Source organism: Artibeus jamaicensis, unplaced genomic scaffold, assembly GCF_021234435.1.
Source record: "Artibeus jamaicensis isolate MK-2021 breed Jamaican fruit bat unplaced genomic scaffold, CSHL_Jam_final contig_944, whole genome shotgun sequence".
NCBI classification, from domain to species: Eukaryota; Metazoa; Chordata; class Mammalia; order Chiroptera; family Phyllostomidae; genus Artibeus; species Artibeus jamaicensis.
In genome coordinates this window covers 5,724,389-5,744,932 of record NW_026522020.1, presented here as the reverse complement: position 1 = coordinate 5,744,932, position 20,544 = coordinate 5,724,389, and the positions used below count along the sequence as shown (strand labels likewise).

At 59.5% G+C, this 20,544-nt stretch overlaps 1 protein-coding gene across 1 annotated transcript; it reads right to left on the bottom strand.

Annotated features, from left to right (window-relative positions):
• Positions 1–3,838: 3,838 nt before the first annotated feature.
• Positions 3,839–19,943, bottom strand: PPP1R7 (protein phosphatase 1 regulatory subunit 7). The gene is made up of 10 exons (XM_037161419.2): positions 19,834–19,943; positions 16,649–16,777; positions 13,302–13,354; positions 12,567–12,632; positions 11,861–11,991; positions 11,420–11,582; positions 9,870–9,986; positions 9,025–9,129; positions 6,327–6,413; positions 3,839–4,775 (listed from the first exon to the last, which is right to left on the bottom strand). The coding sequence occupies exons 1-10, from the start codon at positions 19,883–19,885 to the stop codon at positions 4,599–4,601; spliced, it is 1,080 nt and encodes a 359-aa protein (XP_037017314.1). The 5' UTR covers positions 19,886–19,943; the 3' UTR covers positions 3,839–4,598.
• Between the last annotated feature and the right edge of the window lie 601 nt (positions 19,944–20,544).

Sequence of the window (20,544 nt, the reverse complement as noted above, 5' to 3'; positions counted from 1 at the left end):
GCCCTCTAACAGAGAGACAGGCCTGGCCAAGGTGCTGGCCTGGACCCGCGGGTGCTGGGTCCTCCCACTGGCCTCTGGGTCCCTCTGTGGGGAGGACAGCTTCCACAGTTCCATTGAGGGGCTGGCAGAGTGGGGCAGAGGGAGAGAAGCCCTGTGGCCTGGAAGGGGGTTGGATTTCAACCAGAGCTGGCGGTTGCTCCCCGCAGAACCAGTGTGGCCCTGGGATATCCCACAGTGGTGGGGAGGGTGTGTGGGTGGCAGAGCCAGGGAGAGCGGAGGGGACAGGACCCAGCTCATGGGGTCCAGATACTGGCCAGAGAGGCGGATGTGGCTCCCACGCCTCCCGACCAGACCCAGGACTTGGGACAGGGTCTCCATCAGGGCTGGGAAGTCCCAGCGCCATTGTGGGAATGGGCATTTCTGCTGTGGCGAGAAGGTAGGGCGGGGGCAGAAAGACAGAACAGAACAAGGCCCGGAGTGGCCTGCACCGTGGGGACTTCCATGGACAGGTGGGGAAACTGAGTTCCCAGGGTTGCAGGGCCCTCCTCACAGCCACGCAGAGCACCTGGCCTGGGCAGACTGTGGGCCAGGTCTTCGGGTTCCAGCCTCCTGGAGCCCAGAGGGGGCGGGATGCTCCCCAGCTTCCCTGGAGCCCATCTGCCCACCTGGCGCCCAGTACCCACTCGATGTAGAATGGCCCCCTCCGGCACAGTGGCTTCCAGAGGAGGCCGCAGAGGCCTGGTCTGAGCGGTGAGTCTGGGCTGTCCTGGCAGGAGGACTGGGGGGCCCTGTGCTGGGTGGGCGGTGACAGCCACACCACTTGCATGCCCGGCACCGTACCCAACAAACAGGAAAGATGTCTGGCCTGGGGAGGGGTCACAGTCTTCCAGGTCCTGGGACAGGATCTGCCTGTGTTTGCCAAGGGGGTGTGCTCTGGGGTCTGCAAACAGGCTGCCCATTTCCATGGAGCCTGCACACCGCGTGCAAATGCCACTCCCACCTTCTTCCCTATTTGCTTAGGGAGCCCGGGGCCCACCAGCCGCTGCCTGTGGCGGGGGACAGACAGGCGGGATTCAGCTGGACAGCCATGGGGCTCTCATGTCATCCTCACCTGTGGGGACCCAGGGGACCCAGGTTGCACAGCTAGGTCTGCCATGTCCTGGGTGTGGCCTCAGGTGCATCCCTCAGCTCAGGGGTTACTTGGGAGAGGGGGTCACAGCCCCTCACCCCACGGCCCTCTGGCACTCACAGCTGCTGTCCTGCTTGCTCCTGCCTGGCGAAGCCCCTGAACAACACCCACGTCCCAGCTGAAGCCTGGCCTGGTCCCCGTGCCCAGCCCCCGCACCCCGTCCATGTGCCCCTTCCAGGGAGCACTCGAGCCGCAGGGGCAGGCAGCTGGAGGCGCCACAGCCTGGGGGACGTGTGTGTGGAGGCAGGGGGGCAGTGACTCACTGCGGGTCCGTTTTCAGTTTTTACTCTGCAGTGTTTTATGGTTTGAAATTTTTAAGTTTCATTACTTTTGCAGTTTTAAAAAAATAAGGAGGAAGGAAGCAAGCTGTTGTACAACTGGCACAGGTCTCTTATTGGGTCCTAAGCATTAGGAAGAGCCTGTGCCCAGTATTTGCTACACCAGCTTTATTTGACTACAACTTTTTATATCCATTTATGTAACATTCAGATATACATTTGTGGAAATTCAAATAAAAAGCTTCCAACAACTGTGGCTGAACAAAATAATCTTCCACAGCTGCAGGAAGTGGGGAGGTGGTGGCACCTGGGTGGGTCTGGCGGCTCTGGAAAGTCAGGGTCAGCGCCTTTGCCTCATGGTGGCAAGATGGTTGCAGCAGGTCCAGCCATCAAATCTACATTCAAGGCAACACGCCAGCTGTACCTGTCCTTTTTCTCAGGGAAGCAGTTGTCACTGGCAAAGCATGGATTCTCAGGCTGCCCCTGGCCATGATGCAGCCTGGAACAGGGACAGACCTGCAGGATTGGTTGGGGACAAATGGACATTCCTTGGGCCGGGCACGTTGTTGGTCTGAACAAAACTGCTGGCACGAGGGGCCCTCTTCCCTGCCGGCTGGGAGGTTCCCCTGCCTTTTCCTTCTTCGATCACAGTGTATTTCGCGGTCATTTTGTGCTGGTTTCGGGGATGCGGCACAGTGGCTGCTCCTCTTTGTCGCGATGGCCTGTCCTGCTCATGGCCTCGGGATGGGAGGGCAGCAGCAGTGCAGTGCCCCTGGTGGCGTCTCTTCCCTTCTGCCACCCTCCTCTCTAAACACCGGCCTCCTGGTTGCAGTCCTGGCCGCCCTGTGCTCGTGCACTCAGCCCGGGCGCTGGGGGCCTTGCTCGGGCCCCCCTTCTCCTCCCTTCCCCTCCCCTTCCCCGGTGAGATATCCTTGGGAGTGCTCTTTCTTTAGAAAGGGTTTTCTAAAGGAACTTTTTATTTTAAAGAGAGGAGAAGTAAGGGGAGAGAGAGAAAGGGAAGCACTGATCAGTCGTCTGCCGAGCATGTCCTGACCACGGGCCTGCCCACAACCCAGGCACGTGCCCCGCCCGAATCGGCCCAGTGACCTTTTGGCCCACTTCGCCCTCGCCTGTCTCTGTCCGCACCCCTTTTCTCCGCCTTGCGGCAATGCTTCACGCCTGCTGTCAGGCCCGAGCCTGCTCTGAACACTGGGACACCTGTCAGTGGGCTGTGGAAGGTGCCGTCCCTCCCATGGGGATTTTCCCTTTTACGCCAGAAACCCACAAAACCTTGTCCCATGGCCGCGCTTCTGGGTTTGAAGGAGCTCTCTGCACTCCGGGCTCACACACAGGCCTTCCCATTCTTCCTACGGACTCTCCGGCTTGCTTTTCACACTGAGGCCTCCAGGACTGCGCAGCCTGCGGGCGTCCAGCCAGGCCCCCCTGTGGCCCCAGCCCGGCCTGCCAGGGGACGGCCCTTTGGGGGTCTGCAGCTGTCAGAACCCAGCAGATCACCTCGCCTGACCTTTTCTCAAAGCTGACTGAACTTTTTCCAAGTTTCGAGGTTCAGTGCAGACCTTTCTCCGTCCACATAAATTTTAAAGTGAAATGAGTTTCTCAAATAGCCAGAGGGAGCTCGGGTCAGGACTGGGCCAGACCCAGCATGCCCTCCGACTGCAGTCTGCGGCCCGTCCGAGGCTCTGCCTGTCCTTCTGTCCCCTCGAGGGTGCACAGACAGACGGCCACTGCACTCTGTCCCCGGCCTCCTTAGCCTCTTTGCTGAGAGGTTGTGGGTTTTCCTGGGTGTTTCGTAACCAATTTCTGTTCTGTTAGTGGTTACTTTAAACTCCTCTTTTCCCACAAACTTGATTGCCGCTCCCTTTTCTATACCAAGGGGAACTTGGACAACCTTCACCGTCACTTCTTAGGTCCCAGACTGAATGCACAAGGACCTGGCTTCAGGTCCCTTGTTCCGTCTGGTCACAGGTGCTGCGGCCCCGTGACCTCGCACTCACAGGCGGGAAGGGCCGCTGGCCTCAGCGCTTCCCGCTGCTGCACCTTTCCCCTTCCCAGTCCAGACACGTCTTTTGGCCCCAGACAGGCACCTCGGACAGGCACGAACGGCCTGGCCGGGGGCAGAGTGCTGGACCCCGCCCGCCCCTCCTTTCCTTTCCCAGCATTCACTTCTTAGCAGGTGCCCAGTGTCCAGTGCGCACAGTTTATTTTTGCAAAGACTGAAGTCAGGACTTGGGCATGACCTTCACCCTAGGGCCACCACTGTCACAGGGTCCAGGGCAGTGCCGCCCTGGGACGGTCAGAAGGGCTGCCCTCGGACATGCTACTTGGGATATGCTGAGTGCAACTGAGAAACTGCATGTTTAACTTGACTTTATTTTGACAAAGTTAAATGTGAATGGAACCAACCACGGTGGGCAGCACGGGGCCCCCACACTGGACAGGGCAGCGCTGTAGTGTGGGGGGCAGACGGGCCCCCGAGGACGGCAGAGGATGACAAGGTCCATGTAGACGGAAGTCGGACCCCTGGACCATCGAGGCAAACTTTATAAAACAAGAGCCAACACAATGGCGGGGTCGGAGCGGAGGCAGTGTGGCAGGTGGTCAGAGGTCGACTCTGCAGAAAGTCTCGGGTGGGGTCACCTTCTGCCAGTGGCAACGGGACCTCAGGGGGCCATGGGGGGGCGGCAGGGGACAGGGCCTGCGCACCGAGCTGAGGGTCCTGGCGTGGCGGGCTGAGCCCCCCCACCCACGGCTTTGCTTTTTAATGTGTGTCGTCTGCAAATACTGGCACTGACGGGTCTAAAAGACTAGGAAGCTGTGGGCCGACAGGCTCCAGGCTGCTGGGATGGACCTGGAACGGGCTCCCTGAGCCCGCGGGGCCGGGGGCCACCTCCCTCCTCCGGGAACACAGAGCAGCGGGACCGAGTGGGGCTGGTAACAGCAGCGCCTCTCAGTGGTGAGCGGCGGTACACACGGCAGGGATCACTCAGTGCCTTTTTATTGCCATTGGGTTGTGACCGTTGGTATAGTGATGACTTCAGGAGCAACAGGTGGACTGACAACCACACCAGGAAGTTCTTTCGGAGAGAGGGGGGCAGGCGAGAGCGCGAGGGTCAGAACCTGACGAAGGTGGCGTCGATCTGCCGCACGCTGGGCAGCGCCAGCATCACCTTCCGCCGGTACTGCGGGTCCTTCTGCAGCGGGTTCCGCTCCAGGTACACGGTCTCCAGGCTCTTGGCGCCCTTCAGCTCGTCCAGGTCACTCCAACTCTCGAGGAGGTTGTCATTCATCTGGGAGGACACACGCACGCACCCAGACCACACGTACACACAGGACGGGACACGGGCACACGCAGGCACACACGGGTGCACATTAGAAAAGCCCCCTCACCGCAGAGCAGCCCTGTGCCCCCGATCTGGGTGTGTCACAGTCCCGGTGTGTCACAGTCCGGCCGCCTGTGCTCTCCGCAAAGGTCTTTGCTAACCAGGGAGCCAGAGGCTGCGTCTCACTGTCTCAGTGTCAGTCAATGGCAGGAGACGCTTCGTGTGTCTGTCACCCTCCTCTGGGACTTTGTGGCCCGGTGGCAGCTCTGCAGGGGCCTCTCGAAGGTACAGACACCACCCACAGCGGCCTGTGTCCCCCGCTGTGTGCAGGGCGGCACCACCTGCCTCCAGGCTATTGTGGCCACGAGTCAGATGGCGCAGCCGCCTGCACGCCGCGCAGGAGGCTCTGCCCGTGCTGGTGGCCTGTCCAGGGCTTAAGAGACCACGTACGTTTCTATGTCATGGGCCCAGGGACTACTCTGCCTCCAGCCGCTGCCCACCTGCCTGCCTCCTGGGGAGCCAGGGTACTCAGGCAGCCCCCGTGTTCCATGCGCTGTCCGTTGGCCAGTCACACAGCGGGGCCCACACCTGAGGAACATGACCTCAGCGACCGCCCCACCCTTCCTGTGGCACAGGCTCTGTCTGTGGTGGTTGGTTTCTCTGGGTGCTTCCCTGGTCCCTCCAGAGCTGCATCCTCCCAGTGTGACCCAGCCTCAGGGTGGCCGCTTGGAGCCTGGAGCTCACACTGGCTGCCCATCTGGCCCAGCCCACGTGTGCCACCCCGCTGTGCGTCTCTGGCCTCCCAGGCACGCTCTCGTGCCCTGTCAGACACCACCCAAGGTCTGGTGCTATTAGTAAGGGTCAGGGGACATTGTCACCCTGGGCCACCTGTGTTGTCAGGACACTTGGACAGGATACCAGCAGGGCCCATAGCCTGGCCAGATGAGGTGGGGTCGTCCCTTAAACTCAGCACACGTCTGGGATCAGAGCTGACACAGTGAGGGTGTCGCTCACTGTGCCGGGGGGTAGGGCGTGGGCAGCAGCTCCCAGGGCCACAAGCTGGGGGTCGATGGGTGGCCCCGCCTGGAACACCTGCTCCAGGAACCCTGATGCTGAGGACAGCTCGGCCGTGGGCGCGTGGCCCGTCGGGGTCTCCAGACCTCTGACACCTGTCTGTCTTCTGATTCCCTGAGACACACCTGTAGCCACCAGATGCCCGAAGACACCCACCCGTCTCCCGTGTGGTGGCCTACAGGTCACGTGCCTGCTCTCAGATCGGCCTGACCACAGACCCGAGCTCTTGACCGCGTGCACCGCCGCCACCCAGGGCTCACAGAATGCCAGCTGGGGTCGGTCTGCCCTCTGCTACAGGGGCCAGAGATGTGCGTTTGGAACAAGGTCCTGACTCTGCCCCCCGCACAGGCCTCCTCCCTCCCTGCACACCCACCTCAGCCTGCACCTCACCACCCCGTGCACCCCAACACTTCACTCACGCACCCCAGTGGGTTCTCAACGTACCCAGAATTCCTGCAGCTCTGTTAGATGGCTGATATTTTCGATCTTTTTGATTCTGTTTGCCGCAATGTCCAACATTGTGAGTTTGTTCTAAAGTAAGGAGATAAAATTTGCCCCGCGTCACCTCAGGTCAGTGGTCATTGTGCAGCCACGCTCCTGGCTGGGAGCTGCGGCCCATGCCCTCACCGCCCTCACAGAGCAGGGCCATGCGGCAGGGACCCCGGCTTGCAGCCCCCAGGTCCCAGCATTGCTGAGATTTCAAACTGGTCTGTCAGACCTGATCCCTGGGCTCCCAGAGGCCTGTCCACAGGGACCCAGGGGCGGTATTGCTGGCGTTACAGTGACTCTCTTGTAGTCACCCCCTCAAGGACGCGCATGACACTAAGAATCATGTTTCGTGTTTCATTTTTCATTTAGGGACGAGGCGCTTGGGCTGGCCCAGGGTCGGAACTGGCGCAGACAGAGGCAGGGGTGGTGGGGAGGCTGCCAGGAGGAGGGAGAATGTTCAGCCGATGGGAGAGGGCGGGGCGGGCAGGGGCTCGAGCCCGGCACCGGCCTCTGTGCGCACGCCCAGCACACACTGCTGGGGACACGCCAGCCTCGAGGCCCGGCGAGGCACTGCAGTGCTTCAACACCAGCTTCAACACTGGCCCTGCCGCCCCGGCTGGCGTGGCTCAGTGGATTGAGTGCCTGCCCGCGAACCCAAGGGTTGTCGGTTCAATCCCCAGGCAGGGCACATGCCTGGGTTGTGGACCAGGTCCCTGGTTGGCGTGTGCAGGAGGCACCTGCACATCGATGTCGCCCTCCTTTTCTCCTGCTCTTCCCCTTGCTCTAAAAATAAGTAAATAAAGCAAGCCCTGCTGAAGTCTAACCAGCCAATCAGCGTGGCCCCCCAAAACCAGGGCAGCCACTCAGGAGTCGGCCCACAGCCCTGGGCTGCAGGCTCCTGTGCCTCTGCCTTCCCAGTGCTGGGTTTGAGGGAAAGCTGAAGATGTCAGTTAAAACCCCCGCCCCTCCCCCAGCCCAGGCCAGCAGCCAGCAACTCCGCCGACTCAGAAGGGCTCTGGCCCTGGTGTCTGACAGCTGGTGGGCCCGGCCCCACTGCCCTGCGTCCCCCCTGCCAGCCCTGGCCTCTCCAGGAGGCAGGAGGCACTTGGCGCTCATGTGGGCCTCACTCGTGTCCTGAGCCCGGCATGTGCCTGCAGCGTTCAGGGGGCGTCTCAGCCAGTGAGGGCTTAAGCACGGCCTGTGGGCAGCCCTTGGGCGCAGGGCAGGGGCAGGCCGGGCCCTGTGCCCACGGCAGGGCTCTCCAGCCTGCTGCCCGCACTGGGTGGTCCTCAGTGTGGGCGCAGACACCCAGCAGATCTGACCTCTGGTTTGGGTGTAGGGGTTCAGCAGCAGGGAGGGGCCCTGGCTGCCAGAGCCACCCTGAGACTCCGACGGAGCACAGGAACGTGGTTGGGCCCTCGGCCCCTTTTCTGGGGAGCTGGACAATGTTCTGAAAGCTCATCTGTACCCGGTACCAAGGGGAATGGGGAGAGCAGGCACCAAGAGGCCCCGACCTCCACCAGGGGCCACCCGGTGCAGGGGAGCATGAGGTGTGCGGGGACAGGGATTTGCCATTTGGGAAGAAGGTCCCTGACTGCCTTCCTTCCCCTCACAGAAACGGAGGCCGGGCAGCCGTGTGGTCAGGACAGACGTGTGGCCTTAATGACTGTCAGAGCCACGGCTGCGTGTTTCTGTTCTGGTTCCAAGGCCTGGGGTCTCAGCGTGGGGGTGGGGGTGAGGCCTGCCGCTCCCCACGGGTGTGGGCTGCTCTGCCGGGGCCTCCTGTGAGCGCAGCCTGCCCACCGCCCCCACCCACGACTGTGCCTCATGTACACAGAGGGACGTACCACCGGCCAGCCCTAGCTTTCCCAGATTGTGGGGATGTTGGTGCCGTGGTCTCCCGGAGACAGCACTCAACGGTGACGAGGCCCGAGGCGCCCTTCCCGCCCGAGGCGCTGCAGCAGCAGCAGCAGCAGCAGCAGCAGCAACCAGTCAGGCCGCGTCGACTGAACGGGCAGAGGCCGGCCAGGAGCACGGAGTGAGGAAAGTGCCCCCCGAATGTTGCCCCGCGGAGAGCCGCTGCCTGCGGGCAGCCCCGGAGGGCAAGGGCTTTGGGGGGTGAGGGGCTCCAGTGAGGCTGCCCGTACTCTCTCGAGCCCAAGGCCGCCCTGGGCTGAGCAGGGCGTTCCTGGAGGTGGAGGGAGGGGCGTGGACAGGCCTGGGCCCTGCAGGGTGGTGAGAAGCAGGAGGAGGTGGGGGCGCGCAGGAGCTCCAAGACAGGGTGAGCCGCTCGTCCCTGTGGCCTCTGTGGAGTGTGGGGTGCGGGGGCACACGTGAGCTGGGAGGGGTTTTAAAGCTCCTGCAGCGCTGCAGGGCCGGTCAGGGCCCCTCGACGCCGGTGTCGACGCTGGTGCTGAGGTGACACTGGCTCTGGGGAAGGCATCGGCTCAGTGCTGTCTCGGGGCACTTTCCCACCCTCCCCAGGGCGGAGGGGTCGCTCTGTCTGCAGGGCTGGAAGGGCCCCACGAGAGACCCTCAGAGGTGTGTTTGCTGGAGACCGGCCCTGAGACTGAGCGTGCCCGAGACTGAGTGGGCCATCTGCTTACGCTCGGGGCTGAGCCCACCCGCCCAGACGGACAAGAGGGTGTCTTACGTTGTTCTCCAGGCCCTCGATGACCTCGATGCCGTTGTGGCTGAGGTACAGTTCCCGCAAGTTCACCAGGCTCTGCAGGCCCTCGATCTTGGTCAGCCGGTTGCTCTGGGAGGGAGAGCCGACGGCTGTCAGATCGGGTGGGGGCTCGGGGGAGACAGCTGCTGGGAAAGGGCTCTCTCACTGGCGTTCCACGCGAAAGGGGCCGGGACGAGGCGTCCACAGAGAGAAGAAGGCCAGTGCTCCCAGCCTGCCCTCCTGGGCTACAGCTCACGCACCAGGGGCCGAGGGTTTTATGCAGAAGAACTTGGGGGTGTTGGATGCACTTGGGGAGGGTCGCCCTGTTTACTTAGTAATTCAAGTATCAGAATCGCCCGAACACTTTACAACAGATGCTCGTTTCTTTCAGGACACGTGTGACTTGAAGTGAAGGGACAATACCACCTCCCGCCTCCAGGGTCTGGTTCTACGCCCTGGCTTCCAACAGGAGAGGCCGCGTGGGCCTAGCGACATCCCGGTGCTGCCAGACCCCCAATGGCAGGGTCGCGCTCCTCAGGACGGCGATGTAGGAGGAGCCACGGACGCATCAGGAGCGTGCGGAACGAACTAACCCACCCTTCTAGGGGCGCGGCTTTGCCTCCACTCCAGCTGGGTCTCTTATCAGAAGGCTGGAAGGTCGGTCTGACGCAGGCATGGGCGGGGCCGTGCGTACAGGTGAAAGCTACTGCTCTGACTGCCTGGGATGGGAGTCGGGCTGGCCCTGCACCCAGTGGGAGAGAGCAGTGTGGCTGAGAAGCAAGCCCTGCTGCAGGGGAACAGGGCGGGGGGCGCACGAAGCCAGGCCGTACCTGCACACTGAGGACCCTCAGGTTGGAGAGTGCGTCCAGGTTCTGAAGTTTAGTGATCTTGTTTTTCCCCAGAAACAAGCTCTCCAAACTGGTTAAGGTGTCGATGTTTTCAATGGCCTGTGGAAAAGACAGAGCATCAGATGGCATGGCGTGGCCACCCAGCTCACGCAGGGGAGGGGACAGCGCGCTCTGGGCTTGGCCTTGGGCGTCAGGCAAGTCGCTGCTGCCCTCTGGAAACTGCCCAGGGACATCTTACTAGAAGGCACAGAACAAAAACAACTGAGCACGGGTGCAGGCTCTGGGTCTGGGGCTCACTGCCGACCTCCGGGCTCTAGGGACAGGTGGGATACCCACAGACCAGGGCTGTCAAGTCCTCCTGCTCCTGAGTCAGCGTCATCCTGTCAGTCTCTGTGGGGTGTGTCACAGTGCACTCCCAACAGCCTCCTCTCCCCAGAAGAGTCGCCCGCGCAGGGCCCCGCACCCTCCTTCCTTGTGCCCCCGGTCCGGTCCCGCGCCCTGCTGTGAGTGGGCACAGCAGGCAGCTTAACGGACGTGCATCAGCTGGGTCTCTTTCCTGCCTCTGTACCCGCTGCTGTCTCAGAACGAGTTAACCATGAACTTGTCGGCAGACGAGACACAGCCCGAACAGGCACGTGCTGTGTGGCAGGTGCACACCGTGCGGCCCGCCCACCAGCCCAGCACGACCGGGCGGGGCTGGGGTGTCCAGCAGGATGGGTACTCAAGGGGGTGCCCGCAGTAACCTGTGTGAGCCGTGCTTCTCCCGGACACATGCCACAGAGAAGCTTGATAAAGTACCGACACCTGGCTGCTCTCCCGCTTTCAGTGTGCGGCTTTGCTGCCTGTGGCCACGCCACCACTAATGGTGCCAGCAGAGGCCCTGGCCAGAACCACCTCTGTGGTCTGTGTCCTGCCCAGTTCTCAGGGGCCAAGCTGGACTGACCGCCGTCCACTGCAAACTCCCAAAGCCACATCGAGGCCAGTCAAGGGGGACTATGGTCTCTGGCTGGCAGGTGGCCTCATCTCTGCCCTGCAGAGCCCCTTCCTCTGTGCCGGCCGCCCCTGCCCCGGCCGATGCCTGTCTTTCCGGGGCCGCTCCCAGAGCCCCTCCCCGCACTCCTCCCAGGGGCTGGGAGTCAGCTGGGCAAGGACCCTGTTTCCCGACAGGCGCTTGTCTCCGCCGCGCCACGCTCTCAGGGGATGGCCCTCAGCCTCCCTGCCTAGGACACGCTCACGTCAGGCAGGCTTGCCAGAAACACAGCCGTCAGTGCACCATAGAGCAGCACTGGGTTTGGGGCCGAGTAGCTCACCTCAGAGCGGGCGTCACCGAAAGAGTCTGCTGAGAGCTCAGCTCGGGCCTGGGGTGGGGCCGGCGGGGCCTGCTCCATGGGGGCCTGCGCTCTTGTTGACCCTGACCCTGGTTAGTATGTTTTCTTAAAAAGTAACTTCCCTGTTCCTGGGAAAAAATAAAAACCCACCCCCATGCCGTACGGAACACGCACACCCTGCGCCCGGGCCGAGCCCACACCTACCCGGATGCGGTTGGACCCCAGCTCCAGCATCTGCAGCTGATGTAAGCTGCTCAGGTTCTCAATTTTACTGATTTTGTTGTTGACCAAGAAGAGTTTTTTCAGTTCCGTCAGCTTGTCAACCCCTTCAATGTTTCTCAGGAGATTAAAAGAAACATCTAGAATCCTGGAACAAGCAAAGCATGTATTCTTTAATGAGCACAGGATGCACAGAACTCTGCAGGGCCCCGCCTGGTTCCCAGGACCACCCTGAGGGCAGGGACCGGCCCGTGGCCCGGCCACGGCCAACCCGAAAGTCGGCACTGGGTAGGCTGCTGCCAACTCCCGAGACAGGTGCGGGCAGGACCCGGGGGCAGAGGTGGCTTCTCCAGGGCTGTGCCAGCGCACAGGTTGGTTCTGGGGGCCTGGACAGGTCCTCGGCCGTCCCTGGGTCTCAGGACTCACTCCAGCTCCGTCAGCGTGTCCAGGTTCTCGATCTTCCTGATCTGGTTGTCGTAGAGGTCCAGCTCTCGCAGACTCTGCAGCTCTTCCAGGTTCTCGATGCACTTGATTAGGTTTTGACGGAGACAGAGCGTCTGGGGGCGGGAAAAGGACACTTGACATGCGCAACGAGGGGGGTGACTATGGGAAGAGCCAGCCGTGTTCCGGGGTGCGGGAAAGTCTTAGGGGGGAGGATGTGGTTTTCACTGTGAGGTTTTCCAGAAAGGGGCTGATGTGGGACGAGGGCAGACACCCTCAGGGAGGCTGCAGGCAGGCCCGCACAGAGCACTGGGGAGGGAGGCCGCCGTCAGTCTGGGCCCTGCACTGTGTCCTGGCAGAGTGAGGCCTCGGGCTGAGTTCTGCACAACAAGCAGAACTGGGGCGAGGCTGGGGCTGCCCGGGTGGGTGTGTGCGTAGCTGCTGGCCTTGCACTGAGGCTCCGCGAGCAGTAGGCGTCTGAGCCGCTGCCCGCACTGCTCTGCAAACCTGCCACGTTCACGCCACAGCCACTCGACAGTGGCCACTGATGGAGGCCAGCACCTCCTGCGGGGCTGGGACGGACTCAGACCAGAGTTTCCGTCGTGCATGTCGTCTGCGTGTACAGCTGGCAGGGGCGGGGGCGGTTCTGCGCTGTCAGTCACCTTGTGGGCAGGGACAGACCGCCTCTCACCTTCACCTTCTTCAGAACCTCGAAGCCTTCAATTTTCCCGATGCGGTAGTGATTCAGGTCGACGTCCTGAAACAGAGGCAAGTCGGGCTTAGCTGCGGGATGTGCCTGGGGCCCTGCTTCCTGAAACAGGAGCTACAGGGGAGGCTGGGGGTGGAGGTGAGGGGGTGGGAGAACTAGCAGCACACAGGAGCCTGCAGAGACAGGTGACAGCGACGTGAGGTGGCCTCCGAGATGCTTGTGGGTTTGGCTGTGACTCACTGTCATTCTATGTAGAACCAACCCTCCAAACGAGTGGCAGGCGGCCCTTCCTCTCATCGCCAGTTTCCCCGGGCACAGAAACGCCACGAGGAGATGCACCGACCACGGCCCTGTCGGTGGCCCCCCTGGGGATTGTGCAGTGGGTGCTCTGCCCTGCCCGGCGGTCACCGCAAGCCCTGTGTTGTGACTGCCTTTCGAATGGGGACATGGGGGCCCCACATTTACAACGTGATCATTGGACCTGTGTAGTTTATGAGTCAAAGGCATTTCATTTGCCACAACCGTTAAACAGATAGGGGGTTTTGATCACTGTTACTAAAAACAGTGAGAACCCAAGGAATCTGACCCGACAGAGGGAAGTTTAGACGACCTCTTCTCAGGGGTCGCCGACTAATCGGCACCTTCACAGAAGACACCCTATGGTCAGCGTGGTCCGTCACCACGCCCCCTGAGGCTGGGCAGAGCAGGTGGCATTACCTCAGCATCTTTGTCCAGTTGGATGGTTTCCATGTCCACAGGCAGCTCTTGTCCTGGAAAAGTGAGAGAGGAACAAAGAGCCCTTTCCAAGCCCCCTTGTGCGGGGCAGCAGTCCGGCCTGAGGGCAGCGAGCTGGCATGCGGGCTGCCTGGCTCGGAGTGTGGGGCCCACCAACGGGCAGCGCCTAGAGGGTCTGGGGGTTAGGCGGCACCCCACGCAAACGGGTGTCCTTCCTGGCATTCTGAGTTCCCTGCATTCAGCTACCAGCAAAGGTCTCCAAACTTCCATCTGCACTGCTGGGCGTCCCGAGGAAGGACCTGATGGTAAAAAGAAGTGGGGAGGCCGCCGGCCAACCACTCTGGTGACTCCCAGGGCTGCGTAATCAGCAGCAGCCTGCACCCCCAGTTTGCAGCAATAAATCAGGCCTCTTGACTATGGACCATGGTGGGCAAATCAGACATTCGAGGATGCGTCTTTTACTGCTTTGGAAAGAGACCCTACAAACAACTATCTCTGCAAAGAGCAGCACAATATGAAGCGCAGCTTGGCAGGCAGGCGCGGCCCTGCTGAATAATTCAGCTGCACTTCTTGCCTGGGAGGCTGGCAGTGGGGGAGGGGGCTGATTCGGGCAGAGCACCTCAGACTCCTGGGGCGCCGCAGGCTGAGAAGGCTGCAGGAGCCACTCCCACTGCGCAGCCCACAGCCTCGAGTAGGCAGCCCCTCCCTTCATCCCATCTGAGGCTCCTGAAGCATTTATGTTTAAGAGGGTTAAACTCTTAAAGGAAGCAATAGTAATTCCTTGATGTCACCAACTGTCTTAAGATTTCTCCTCCCTCTGAGTGAATTCTGCTTGACTTAGGGTCCAAAGGTCATATAGTGGGGCTGCATGGTTCCAGGAATTTTTGGTGGAAGAAGCTGGGCTGCCTGTCCCTGGTGCTTCTCTGGGTTGGAGCGCAGCTCTGCCGTTGGCGCCACATCCTGTAAGTGGTTGTTGCCATCTTGCCTGGCTCCCACCACCGCCTCCTCCCTACAGTGAGACTGCATTTGCCTCTGCAGTGCAGTGGGGTAGCAGCCTGCATGCCGGTCAGCCTGGCCCCTGGACTGGAGGCCTCAGAGGGGCGCCCCTGATGTAGGCCCTGCTGAATCAGGACCAGCCGGCCCTGCTGTAGCTGAATCCGCTTCCTAGTCTTTTCATCGCACCTTTTCCATAACAATCAACAGCTGCTAGATTTTAAAAAATGGCATTCACGGTTTATCCATAACTTTACGGGATATCACCAACCTCAGAATTAGATAAAAGCAGCCGAGCAAAACCAAGAGGCATACCCAAGTTACCTGCCCCTCCTCCAACAGCCCAAGCCCAGGACCTGGGAAGCTGCAGTAACACAGGCTGTGGCGAAGGCCGGACACCCTGGCCACTCGGTGTCCAACCAAGACACGTAGTGAGTGACAGGGGCACCGCAGACCATCGTGCTGCACCAAGAGGCGGAAACTGGGGCTGTCCCAGGCTCCTCATGACCTGTGGTCACAGGGCTCGGAGGGGTTCTGTCTGTAACCTGTCCAGCACAGGACAGGCCCAGAAGGTCCACTTAACCTCTGAAACAGAGTTACTAGCCTAGGACATCTTTCTGAATGAATTATGCAGTGATCACATTTTTTGATATCTTAGGAAAAATAAATAAAAGGGAACAACTGATATGTTTGAATGACTTTATTGGAACTTAAGACTTAAATACAGACAGGTGTGAGCCCTGGTTTCTCTAAGGCCTTAAGTATTCCCAGAGAACTTCGACTTAGCGAGTATCCTGGAGGGAAGGGTGCTGGTTCAGACAACGGGGTTGCGGCACAGCCATCCCCCATTGGAGCTGCGCGCCCTTGGGTGAGTCGGAGCGAGCCTGTGCCCACAGCCAGGGGAGGAAGCCCAGGACAGGGCTCTGCCCACTCTCCAGCGCCACACCAGCAGCAGGGACTCCTGCACGGGGACAGGCGGCACTCTCACCTGCTCCGTGTCCTGAGCCGACGTCAGGCAGCACCGAGAGCCCCACCCACACCCCTGCAGGAGCACGGCTCTGCAGTTCCGGAAGGTGACTGATGCTTCTGTGGTACTCTCCTTTGCCTTAAAGTTAGGTTGCCATAGTTACCAGCCACCTTCATTGGAACAGAGAGCAAAGTGCTGTTTCATAAATTTGTTGGTTTTGGCCCTGGCTGGTGTAGCTCCGTGGATTGAGCACTGGCCTGCGAACCAAAGGGTCATCAGTTTGATTCCCAGTCAGGGCACATGCCTGGGTTGCAGACCTGATCCCCAGTAGGGGGTGCGTGAGAGGCAACCACACATTGATGTTTCTCTCCTCTTTCTCCCTCCCTTCCCTTCTGTCTAAAAATGAATAAATAAAATCTTAAAAAATAAATTCATTGTTTTTATTATTAGAAGGGTAACGTATGATTACTGCCTTAAACATCCATGTGTTATATATAAATCTGGAAATGCAGAAGGCACCAGACCCTCTCCAACTTGTTCAGATACACCTTCAACAGCAGTTTGATGCGTTTTCCCTCTTAAGCAGGTAAATCTAAATATTATTCTCTAAATAAAAACAGGACCTTAACATGCATACTGTTTAGAAATTTGCTCTTTCACTTAGTAATATATCTTGGACATCTTTCTGTTTGTAGACAGGCTTCTACTCTCGCTCTTTTCAAAGTAAATCAACTTTCTGAGCAACAAATGGGCTGAGATCACGGACAAACGCCACCACCACGAGCTGGGGCTTATTTCTCTTAACTCCAATTCGTTTTGCTGTCCTTGTCATCCACTGAAATAACAGGAGGCCATGGGGACACCTTCCACATGAAATGATTTTCCTGACACCTAGGCAATTAAGAGGTCCACCCCAGGCCGATGACAACAGCAAGAACTCGGAAGTGACTTCTCTAGGGTGTGACGTGTGCTGCTGGGAAAGCAGCTCGCGTCACGACAGTGGGACAGCAGAGCGCAGCAGTCTGCCGTGGCGCTCGCTGCAGAGCTCGCTCCCTGAACACACGGTTAGTGAGTGAGCACTGGTCTGGTTCTGTCCGAGATGACACATTAGCCCCAATGCCATTATCTGCATTTGCCTCCGGTGCAGTTACAAACACTGCCTGCAGGCGCCCTCAGTGAGTCAGCTGGGGAGGGCGTGCAGCAGACTGGACCCTGCTCCCAGCCCACGGAGGGCCTCTGTGCCTGTGCCCAGCACCGCGGTCCCCCCAGGACGACACACCCTACCACCTCGGGAAGGGGGCACAGATCACTGGCAACGCTGACCGCTCCCACCCCTTTAGTGACCACGGCTGTTATCAGGGCCTGGTACCTTCCGGGTCCTCTTCCCCCCGCTCCTGTCCATCCTTCAGGCTGTGCTCGCTGAGGTCTGCCACTATGCCGCTGCTCTGCTTCTTCCCTTCTTCGTCGCCCGATTCTTCAGACTCGACCCGCCTGTCAACTGAACCACACAGACCAGTGAGCATTCCACTTAGGACACACAGCAGACTGCACCTGGCCGTAAGTCAGCAAGACTTCATGTAACACATGAGCTGAATTCGGTTCAACGACCATCTGAGTGTCTTGCATGTCCCAGGTGCCATCTGTCCAGTGGCAGGAGCACTGGGCGAGGTGAGGGGCGGGGCAAGGAGGCCACACAGGTGTGAATGTGAGTGTCACACGACTCCTGCCCTCAAGGAGCTCACGAAGAGTTACCAGGTGTTCCCCAAGCCCGGGATGTGGTGACTGTGTGTACTGAGGCTAACACGTAGTGGAGCCTGGTTCCCGCGTCGAGGGAACCGCTGTGGCCCTCCCACCACGTACCTTCATCCATGCTCCACTATCCACTTGGCCCAGAAAACCAGCCCAGTTCACAGGCCCACATTCTGAAAGGAATCAAGACTAACTCAAATCAGACTGTGGGTGGGAGCTCCAGTGAAAAAGGAGAAGACAGCCCACAGTGCTCATAGCCCCACGTGAAGGTCATGGACACTAACCCTCAGGACACAGTGATGCCAGCCAGCGCAGAGCTTTGAGGGGCTGGTAAATAGATAGTTTTTGAATTAATAAATAAGGCAGTGGTTGAATGTGGCAGACTGGTAAAAGTTCATTGGTGAAACTGTCAAATAATGTTCCCTTCCCCTAATTCTTTCCTTGACCCCTTTTGGGGAGTCTGTCTGAAAGCCCTGAGGCCCCAACAACTGACTAGCAAGAGCAGCCACCAACCCACTGAAAGGCACCTTGCTCTTGGTTCCAGCTTATCCACAGAGGTGGGGAAGGGCAGTCACCTCTTTGGGTCTCCCGCTGGGCCGAGGAGGGAGGTGTCCAGGAAAGGACTGCTGGATGAAATACGTTCCTGTGGAACCCACCTCCCACTCTGCAGCGGGGCTCCTCCTCCCTGCCCCAGCAACCACCCAGGACTCCCACTGGGCCTCCTGACCGGCCTCTCTGTGGCATGTGCTGACCTGTCTATTCTCTATTGCCAGAGAATCCGATCTGATTTTAAAATCTAAATCTCATCTTTGATTCCAAAACCTTCTGGAATGCCAACGACCCCTCCTGAGTCTGCATCTCACTCCCAGAGGCCCAGCTTGGTAAGCAACTTCCTCTTCCAAGCCTCAGCCTCCAAATCTGCAGAAGGGACCTGACACAGTCACTGTATCTTAAGAGTTGCTCAGAATTAAACTAGAAAAGGCATCAAAGCTGTTAGCTTTTAGTAAACAAAAGCAGCAAACACCTAATAAATTAATTACAAGTATCCTCTGCTTCCTGAAAGTTCATCTTATGCTACATTATTTTTAAGAAGGAACTACATTAGTACAGTTTACACTAATGAAAAAACTCCAAGAAGGATTTTGTTTCATGAGAAAAATGCGAAAAGCAAAACCAGCGTCACTGATTTGCAGTGAGGCCCAACAGAGGCAGCGTGAACCCTGGTCAGCGTGGCTGCACCGGGCACCTTCTGCAGGGACCTCACCCAGCATCTCGGCGTCAAGCCGCCAGAGCTCTGAACTGTGTCTGTGAGCGTCTACGCTTCATCCTGATTTTGTTCATCCATTAGCGAGATGTGCCCTAAGATGACTGCTTCTTCACTTTATGCTAATTTGGCTTTGAAAGGTTTCTTAGGCTTGTTCCATTTCCCGAGAGGGAGGCAAACCTGCACTGTGAGGTGAAGGCTAAGGAAGAGTGAGTTGGCTGGGCCCCAAGTTCATGGTCTAGTTCAGCTCAGACCCCAGCAGGAGGGTCTTAGTTAAGGAAGGGCAGCCCAGGTGACACCTGGGACTCCGTCCTGAGGACTGTAGAGGGTCTGCAACATGGGATAGAGGATCAGCACATAAGGTGACTTTGGGGCACCGGGGACAATGGACTGGCTCAAGGTATTGGCAGCGGGAATGAAGAGATTTGAAAATTTGGACACTTTAAGGTGGTAGAAAGGTCAGAGCTTGTTGATGAATTGGAGAAGTAAAATCAGGAGAGAAAAATGCCTGGGTCTTGTACTCATCCTTTGCCCAGACATGGACACGGCTGGGTGAGGGGTAGAGGAGGGAAAGAGGGATAAGAAGAGGCACTTCCTTTCTTTAGAAGATCCAAGGGTTCCCAAATCCAAGAGGTTCACGAACGTCTCCTCCACAACCTTCTCTTGCCAGCTTCCCTGGTACTGGCCACTCTCAACCAAAATGACTGTCACAAAACCACATTCACACCCTTTGCCTTTCATTAGGTGGTTTCCTTTGCCAGAAATGACCTTTGATCTTTCCCCGACTCTATCTCCAACGTAGCTGAACCTTTAAGGGTCAGCCTGGAGCTGGCTCTGGTCAGGGAGCCATCACTCCCCGACTTGAGGGTTCTTCCTTCCCGCCCCCACCCTCGCTCCCTTCTTCTCCAGTACGGATGCGCGAGCACCCTCTTCTCTAGGAAACCAGCTCAGGCGCCCTCGGGAAGAGCTGGCTCTCCAACTGGGGGCGAGCGTGTGTGCACGTGTGCACACAGCTACACGCACAGATAACTCACCATCTTTCTCAACAAAGTGGAAAAGCTGAATCTAGTCTTTGCATAACTGTGATAACTTTACAAACTGACCCCGGTGGTCTCTACCAAGCCCTCGACCGCTTGTCACCCTTCCCCACAGTCCGTTAGCTTTCGCGAGGATCCTTCTCCGAGGCGGCCACGCTCCCCTACGAGCCCCCGACTAGCCGAGTGCACGAGGAACGACGCGTGGGTCAGATCGGAAGGTCCGGGCGAGGCTCGAAGCAGCAGACGGACGCCGAGGATGCGCTACCACCTCGCCTTCATACCCCACCCTCGGGCGCCGCTCTCCACGCCGCCCGCGCCCCCCAGGCTACCGCGCCCTCCCGAGAGCCCCCGCCCCTCTGAACCGGCCGGCAGCTGTCAGGGGCCGCGCGCCGGGCCTGGACCACGACCAGAGGCGGAAGCCCTCGTTTCTCTCGAGCAAGGTGGCGGCGGCGGCAGGCCGCCGCCCGCCGGGCCCTTTGACCGCCGTCCCACGGGGCTGCTCACCCTCCATCATCTCCTGCGACAGTTGCTGACCCGCGCCGCGCTCCGCCGCCATGTCCGCTGCTTTTTCCCCCTTTCCGGAATCTGTCGCCTCAGGTCCCTCAGCCAATCAGAACCCCCAATCTAGAGCCAGCCCAGCCAATGGAATCCCAGCTCAGGGGAGGCTGAACCTGGAAGCGCTGGCACGGCCCCAGAGCCTCATGGGAGTTGTAGTTTATCCCCTAGGCCGTTCGCCTCACCTCCCCCGAGCAGGTAATTTAAGAACGCCTGGAGGCGTCAGGAGGCGAGGAGCGGAGAAGGCAGGGAGTGGCAGGGTGTAAACACGCAGCCAAGGAGAGAAAAAGCTGGGAGATTCGCTGGCTTGTAGCGGGTCTCTGCGTAGGGCTGCAATATGTGGGACTCCGGGCCTCACCGGCCGCTTCTGCAAAATGGGTCGACTTAGTCCCGCGTCGCCGTGCGGATTTAATCCGTGTGAAGGGGCCGTCTCCAGTTAACGCTCAGCTCAGAGCGGGCTCAGTACGGCGCTTTTGCTCGTGCCGGGCCCGGGGGCCGGCTTCGCCGCAAGTCCCAGGAGAGCCGCTCGGGACCCTGGACGCCGATCAAGTCCACGGCGGGCTCAGTGACCTTCGTGGGTCCTCGGCCCCACGGGCGCTCTCGGCCCGTGAGGGAGCCGACGCCGTAGTCCCCATCTCCAGGCCGAGGCCGCTGAAGGAG

Bases quoted from the DNA above. Each gene is read 5' to 3' on its own strand.
- PPP1R7 (XM_037161419.2), bottom strand. From the start codon at position 19,885: ATGGCGGCGGAGCGCGGCGCGGGTCAGCAACTGTCGCAGGAGATGATG. The intron at 16,778-19,833 runs GTGAGCAGCCCC...TGTGTGGTTCAG, and splicing joins GTCGCAGGAGATGATGGAGG to TTGACAGGCGGGTCGAGTCT. The intron at 9,987-11,419 runs GTAGGTGTGGGC...TCTTTTCCACAG, and splicing joins TGGGGTCCAACCGCATCCGG to GCCATTGAAAACATCGACAC.